The sequence below is a fragment of the Sceloporus undulatus genome, unplaced genomic scaffold (genome assembly GCF_019175285.1).
Source record: "Sceloporus undulatus isolate JIND9_A2432 ecotype Alabama unplaced genomic scaffold, SceUnd_v1.1 scaffold_12, whole genome shotgun sequence".
Taxonomy (NCBI): domain Eukaryota; kingdom Metazoa; phylum Chordata; class Lepidosauria; order Squamata; family Phrynosomatidae; genus Sceloporus; species Sceloporus undulatus.
In genome coordinates this window covers 3113134-3121038 of record NW_024802934.1, presented here as the reverse complement: position 1 = coordinate 3121038, position 7905 = coordinate 3113134, and the positions used below count along the sequence as shown (strand labels likewise).

At 41.0% G+C, this 7905-nt stretch overlaps 1 protein-coding gene across 1 annotated transcript; it reads left to right on the top strand.

The window, feature by feature from the left end:
• The first annotated feature begins 513 nt into the window (after positions 1-513).
• LOC121917195 (palmitoyl-protein thioesterase ABHD10, mitochondrial-like) lies at positions 514-7055 on the top strand. Its single transcript, XM_042442921.1, has 5 exons — positions 514-677; positions 1791-1974; positions 2786-2897; positions 4331-4468; positions 6369-7055. The coding sequence occupies exons 1-5, from the start codon at positions 578-580 to the stop codon at positions 6702-6704; spliced, it is 870 nt and encodes a 289-aa protein (XP_042298855.1). The 5' UTR covers positions 514-577; the 3' UTR covers positions 6705-7055.
• Positions 7056-7905: the final 850 nt, after the last annotated feature.

Genomic DNA, 7905 nt, shown 5'->3' with positions numbered 1-7905 from the left:
TAAAACAAGAGTGCAAAAATAATCCTTCTTGAGACTGCTTTAACTGCCCTGGTTCAGTGCTCAGGGAATTGTGGGAATTGCAGTTTATTGTGGCACCAGAGCTCTCTCTGACAGAGAAGGCTAAATTGTCTCACAAAACTACACTTCCCAGAATTCCTCAGCATTGAGCCTGGGCAGTAAAAAAAAATGGTGTCAAACTGGGTTATTTCTGCAGTGTGGACCTCAATGTAATACTGTTATGGGGGGCAGTTAAAGTGGTCTTGACAATATAATCTCCCTGATCGTTTTTATGGGCAAACGACACAGATCAAAAAATAAAAATGGCGCCGAAAGACAAACAGAAAGTTTGCACTCGTGTTTGTCTCTCTAAAATTGAAACGATTTATCTTTTCCCTCTTGGCCGCCCTCCGCCATAGAGACAAAGCCCTAGAGCGGCGCAGTTTTGGGCGCACGCGCAGAGGCAATTTCCTCTTTCGTTCCCTCGCGGCTCAAAGTTGGCGCATGCGCTCTCTCTCTCACTCTGTGCGCGACTGAAGGAGGGGGGCGTGGCGGCGGTGGCAGTGCTTCTGAGTCTGGCATGGCGCTGCCTGGAGCTGCAAGGCTGCTGTGGCGGGAGAGGCTCCCTTGGAGGCCCGCGGTGGCCCTCAGGACCGGGCTGGGCTTCCCTCAGTTGATGGGTAAGAGGCCTGTGTCTGTCTGTCTGTCTGTTGGGGGAGAGACGTATGGAGGGAGATCTTGTAGCACCTCTGAGACTATATATATATATACACACACACACGTATGTATAGTGCTTATGCCATCATTCTCCCTTAGTGCACATCTCCACAAAGCATCTGAAATCCATTGAAGATAGGAAACCCAGGAGTGTCTCTTACTGTTGTGGAAGGAAACAGTCCCATCTTATCAGTGATTCCATGTTTTCTTCAAGTAAACAAAAAGGGCAAAGAAAAGCCTTGGAATAAGGGGGTCTTTGCACTGCTGGCTGTCTCTCAAATGATAAGTCTTCTAGCCCTTCTTAGAACCCTCCCTCCAGAAGTTCCTCGACTGCAAGGTGTTTTTTTACTCAGCTGTTCTTTGCCTGTGAGATCAGTTCATAGAGAACAGACAGAAGACTCCATTTCTCCTTTCAGCCTGCCTTTGACATAAGACACAGGTTTTCATACCGTTTCCATTTTGGTTTATGCCGTTTAACTTGCTTGTGATAACTGATGAGGCAGACATGCCCACTTTCCACATAGGCTGAGTAAGGGACTCTGGAGGCAGCTGCTGTATTGTAGGTACTGTAGGCGCACACAACTACAGTAGGATCAGCTGGAGAAGAATCCCAGGTTTATTGCATTGTTAACTGTAGGTGTGCGGCTGCAACTGAATAGTGAAGGTCTGTGTTGCTCAAGCCCTCCTTCACCATCTTCCTGATGTTGGTGCTGCTTAACACTTTGGGCTAGGAAAAGTACCAGGAGGAAAGATGGGCTGGACAGATATAAAGACTTTGTAAAAAGGAGTTTCTTTGCCAGAGGTTTTGTTAACTATAGTCTGATACAGACAGGCCAAAATAAATCTGCTTTGAGTCACTTTGGAGGTATGCTGTTTAAATGTCCTAAGGAGTGGAGTGTGGCTTTGGTGCAGCTTCCAGACTCTTAGGTTGCATGCATCATTGAAACACCATACCTCCAAAGTGACCTGAAGCAGTGTTATTTTGGCCTGCCTGTATAGGGCCTATGTTAGGCCTGTAATGTGTTTCAATAACGTCAGCAATGACAATCTAAATGACTCAAATGTTTTTTGTTTAGGTCGCAGACAAAAATCATCTCCCAGTTTCCTTAACCGGACCGATCTTCCAAAACTAGCCTATCATAAACTAAAAGGCAAGAATCCTGGAGTTGTCTACCTCGCAGGCCTTTTTTCAAACATGAATGGCGAAAAAGCACTTGCGCTGGAAGACTACTGCAAATCAGTTGGCCATGCTTTTGTAAGGTATGTTTTAGGAGAACACAGTAGTGCTTAATGGGATGCATGTATCTCATTCCTTTATCTTAAACATTCAGTTCTTGGTATTAGTCAGTTATGTTTAATTTTTTATTTAGATATTTATTTGATTTATATTCCACTTCTTTTCCTTATGCAGGACCCAAGTTGACCTAAAGCATTTTTTTTAAAAACAGCTAAAACATTGTTTGCTGTATATACTCAACCATAAGTCGACCTCATGTATAGATCGAGGGCAGGTTTTGGGGCCAAAATTATTAATTTTGCCATGACCCATGGATAAGTTGAGGGTAAAACTTGGAGGCTCCTTCAGTGTGTGTATGTACAGCAAGAGACTCTAATTGAGGCTTTTTGCTTCAGCGTTTGTTTCAACTTTGATTTCAGCCTTCATCAGACAGCAGCGGCCAGGACAGGGACTCTGTTTGTTTGTCTAACAGCAATTAATCACTTAGGACTCTTTCTGTGTTTTCTTTTCCTCTGCTCAAGAGAAAAAGATACTCTCTTCCCACAGCATAGGGAAATCTGAAAAGGTGCTATCACATTACCATACTGACCTGTGAGTAAGTCGACCTGGGATTTTGAGGTCAACGTTTGGGCATAAATTTTTAGACTTATTGAAGGATATACACATTATATAAAAGTTTAAAAAGAATTAAATAACAGTATCATTAATAACAAGATTTTAAAAATATAAAAAAACATTGTCTTGCTGTCGACATTTTTCCAAACAGTTTTTATATGATGGCTTCACTGAGTGGAACTTATACAAAGCCATGTCTTCATTTTCATCTTTCTTTAGGTTTGATTACAGAGGCTGTGGAAGTTCAGATGGCAACATTAAAGAAAGTACATTGGGAAAGTGGCGGAAGGATGTTCTTTCAATACTGGATGAACTCACACAAGGACCACAGGTTGATTGTCTTTGATTTTTAAATGTAGCATTTTCTTCTCTAGAGTTGTACTATACCCCTATTTGTGGATAAAAATTCTGGGATATGTCACTACAGCTAGACTGCTAACTGCTTGAAAGAAGCAAACATACTCCTGACGTATGAAAGACTTTGGCAGGAAATGAGTTTATCTGGTTAATAAAGGTTAGTGTGTAGTTGTTGATACTCAACATAAAGTTCTGTAAAATTGCCTTTTAAACAGAGCTTTTTTGAGAACAGAATTTAGGGCACAACTGAAAAGTGTAGATCACCCAAATAACAAAAGTAGTGGCATTAAATACAGTAAGCTATTCAAGAAATCTAAGTTATTGGGGCAATTGTACATTAAGTAATAATACACTCAGTGGTACCATTTGAGATGGAAGTTACATAACATTGACTGGTTTGGACTATTGTATCTCAAATTAGTAAGCTGAGAGATGACTGAATGTCAGGCTGCTACATGAACAAATGGCCTTCATTCTAGGAAGCCTTCAAATAACTATAGTTTCCCATGTCATTTGCTCTATGAAACTTTCACATAATTTAGGATATAAGCCAAGTAGCTTTATCATATCTCAGCATATTAGACTTATTAAATATTATCTTCTGAATGCAGCTGTTGACTGTGCTTACCAGGTTAGCTGGTGTACTTACGTATTTATACTACAATTGGTTGTCTGTATCCACAGCTTCTCTGTTCACGGATTCAGCCATCCATGGCTTGAAAATATTTAAAATAAAAATAAAATTTGAAATAAATTCTACAAGGAACACCATTTACTATACCATTGTTTATAATGGAACTTGAGCATCTGTGAATTTTGGTATCCATAGGGGGTCTTGGAACCAAACCCCAGAAGATACCAAGGCTCCATTGTACAGTGCACTCAGGTACTCCCTCGCAGAATTCAGGAAATGTTACACCTATTTTGAAGTATACAGTTCTTAAGTCAAATGTGGGCAATTGTGGGAGGCTTGGAAGGCCACAGTCCTCCACAACATCCCCTGCAAAAAGAAATCAAATGTTTGTGTCCACATACTTTCAAACATCCTTCACGATTGATGGGGCAGCATTTTGTCATCTTTCCCCACCCTGGCCACTTCAGGTCTAGGAAGAGACTTTCGAACAACAGGTCATGATCAGATGTCACTTCCTGTTGTTGAAAGGGTCTCTTCTGGGCCTAAAAGTCACTTGCTGTTTTTAAAACAGGCCTTAAAGGCCATTGTGGGCCAATATAGGGCCAGGGCCTCCTCAGCAATGTGAAACTTCAAAGGCGTTTGTGTTAAAAAAAAATAGTGGAAAAATGTGATTTTTTTTTAAAAAACTCCTGTAGAGCCACTTTTGCTCACACAGAAAATGTTTTGGGTGTATTTATGTAACATAAAAGCACTAATACTAGTTTCATGTTAAGATTTTAGTTGGTGCCAGTCTGGGTGGATGGCTGATGCTTCATGCTGCTATTGCTCGTCCAGAAAAGGTGGCAGCATTAGTTGGAATAGCTGTAGCCGCAGACCATTTTGTAGCCACTTTTCAACAGCTTCCTGTAGAGGTAAGAAGGGATGCTGGCTTTCCTGATTAAAAGCACACACTGTGATGTTTTTGTAGTGTGGAACTCCATGTTACAGAGAACTGTTGCTAACCGACTAAATAGCCCATGTCAGCTGGACAAATGAGCAGTATGAAGAACCTTGTTTACTCTTGACATTTCTCAAGAATGGAAGTGGGCAGTTAAGGTGATCACTGTGCACTCTACACTGAATACCATTGAAATTTAGTAGCAGAAGTGACCAAAATGAACAATAAAGGTCATACTGTGAAGTCGAAGGTCATACCGCTTATTTTGAAAGAGACTTGAGCTTCCTGGAGGCTTTCAGGAATATGACTCTACTTTTTTTCCAGTGGTTTTGAGTGGGGTCCTGGGTTTGGAAAAACAGATGAGGGAGACATACAATGCCCATCAAAGCTCCAGACACTTGCAGAAGAAGAATCACTTTCCATTATTAAAGGTATCTTTTGTAAATTTTGAAAGTACTTTCTGTGTTAGTTTAGATAACTACAGTGCACCCGCTTCATATGCAGGCATGCTTTACACGGCTTTCATCATATGCTGAAAGCTGTGTGGAGAGGAAGGAGTGGCGCATCCCATAGGGATGAATAAGGCGTGTGCGCCACTTCACCACCGCTTGCACGAGCCTCATTCATTTAAATGGGGCTCGAGCATATGGGAAGTCTGGAACAGATCCCCCATGTACACAAAGGGCATACTGTAGTTAGAAAGTTGTCATTCAGATAGAACTATATATTGGAGAATGACATTTAGAAAGTTGGGGCACTTTCTTTGAGCCTCTTGCAGTAAAAGTATAGGATTTCTGCAGGATTCCATCTCCATATTGTTTGGTTGGATTGGATTTCTCTTGTGATCTCTTCCACTATGATTCTATGTCCCTTATCACACAAGGGACTTACCACATGGTAATAGTAGCCCAAATGTTGCCCAAACACTCCAGAAGCATGGAGGTGGGAACATTCGTCGTACTTCTGAAACGTCACTGAAGCGCTCTCGTTCTTCCGTTGACCAATAGTTCACGGAGAAGCCATTTTTGTTATAACGGAGGGCCCTCTTTCTCCAGAGAGAGAGGCCTGGGGCCGCATGGGCCGAGAAGGAGCCCGCAGAAGCGGCCTGCTGCCTCCACAGGCTCCCCCAGGGCCCTTGCGGCCCCAGGCCTCTCTCTCTGCATTAGGGCTATGCCATCCCTAAGCGGTGGTGGCCTTGGTGGCGGCGGCGACAGAACCAGGCTGGGGCCGGTCCTACCACCAGGCCGGATCCAGCCCGCGGGCCGGGGGTTGCCGACCCCTAATCTAAAAAGATATGACACAAAAGGAGAAGGGAATGTGATGAGACTGCTTATACCAGCTATGATCCAGATGTCGGTTATATATGCTCATACATATTACCGCTATTGCTAAGTAGAGATGAATTGAACATATTTAATCAGTGCTTCAAGAGCATATTTGGCTATAATTTTCTCCGCCATGTAAATGCTATTCCTCAACATCTGCCTGCATGATATCTTTCCATCTATGTCTCAGAGTCATACAGTTTACTTTTTTTAATTTTTACATAATCCATGACTTGGTAATGGATCTTACATTTGTTATGTCTGAGGCTGATATCAGCAGGAGACTTCATTCTCTGTACTGATTGGCCAAGTCTGCCTAGTGCATTCATGGCAGCTGCAAAATGGGAACAGGAGACTTAACCTGTGGTTCAGTTCCATAGCAGCTACCCTACAGCAGTTTAGACTATTTATTTATTATAAGTGCACAATGGTGAGATGTGGATCTTACCATTTGGACAACATTTGGACAGTCTTGTTTTAAACAGAACTTAGGTATCAAGTCCTATCCAGTAATCAGTTTTACAGTCTGTCATTCATTTATCTTCCTAGGTAAAAAAAGAAATAGAAGAAAAGGGTGAATGGAGGCTGCCAACCAAGCACAATGAAGAAGGAGTTTATTCTGTACCATATGAACTCATTCAGGAAGCAGAAAATCACTGTGTTTTGACTAGTCCCCTTCCCATAAAGTGTCCTGTGCGTCTTATTCATGGCTTGAAGGATGAAGATGTCCCATGGCAGATCTCCATGAAAGTTGCTGAACGTGTTGTTGGTGCAGATGTGGATGTTATTCTTCGCAAAGGTGGTGGTCATCGAATGAAGGAAAAGGAGGATATCAAACTTATTGTATACACTGTGGAAGATTTGATTGAGCAGCTGAGTACCTAGCAACAGGAACATAGGGTTATCATGTCTCAGTCAGGAAAAAATTGGTTCAGAGCATGACTCTTCCACTAGAGAGACCTGGAGCTTTACAATTATTTTCTTACCTTTCTAAATTTGTTTGTAGATACAGCTATCTTCTTAATGCTGCATTTGCACAAAAGATAAACTGTGAAGACAAGCTGCTGTTTAATCCTTTTCTGCCCAAAAGAAATCACCATTGACCCTTATGCAATGTGCATTTTACATTTTCATACCCAGGTATATTTGTGCCAATAATTATTGCCTTTTATCTTGTAGTACAGTGTGACTTTTCCATTCTTTTTTACACCTTAAATAAATATGCATTATAATGTTTTTCTGCTTCAGTTGTGAAGTGCAACTTATCATTCCAAGCTCCCTGGAAGTATGTCTGAAAAACGTATGCATCACTTTCAGCACAAATTAATATTGTGTGGGGTGGTTTTTGTTTGTTTGTTTTTTAGAGTTATTTCTGCACCTTTCAGACCAGGCTTACTTTTCAATGTAGTATTTCACCAAAGTAAAAACAACAATTTCATGACTTAATCTACTTCTCTGCATCAAACAAGAAATATTTATAGTTGGAAATTGACTTATCTTAAAACTTAAACAGTCTTGACTGTCGAGATATATTAAACAGAATGAGTCTTGGTTTCAAATGTGTTTAAGAGGTGTTAAATCCATTGCAGTGAATATATAGGGAGAAGGAACTCTTATAGGTACCAGTGAGGAGGATTAAAGCCATCACTGTCTGTGCTTGTTGCCCCAATAGTACTGGATAATACCTGATACTGCAAGCAATACATTTGCAAAGATGAATATGACATGGCCATGTGCACATACTTAAACTACATGACACTTTAAACGTATGCTATTGAACATAGCTTTTTATTTACTCCAGAAGGAGTGTGTAGGACTCTGATCCAAATTAAGAACAGTATTCTTAGGGAAGGGTCAAGTCTACTCTCTCATGTCATTCCCTTCTAAATATTTGGGGTTCAAGTAAATGGCTTAAAAAAAATATATCCTGTGATATCAATTGAATTTTTCTTTTTAGCTCTCTTCCAGTAGGTGAGGTGACAAAACTTTAGATTAAAAACTAACAAATGTAAGGTGGAGAGATTTAAGCTTTTCTACCCATGTGCTGGTCCTGATCATGATCATGATGCTGTGTGCATACTTTAGA

What these genes read in the sequence shown, in the direction of transcription:
- LOC121917195 (XM_042442921.1), top strand. Translation starts at nt 578, where the DNA reads ATGGCGCTGCCTGGAGCTGCAAGGCTGCTGTGGCGGGAGAGGCTCCCT. An exon ending in GGGCTTCCCTCAGTTGATGG is followed by an intron (nt 678 to 1,790) that starts GTAAGAGGCCTG and finishes TTTTTTGTTTAG; the next exon opens with GTCGCAGACAAAAATCATCT. An exon ending in GTTGGCCATGCTTTTGTAAG is followed by an intron (nt 1,975 to 2,785) that starts GTATGTTTTAGG and finishes ATCTTTCTTTAG; the next exon opens with GTTTGATTACAGAGGCTGTG.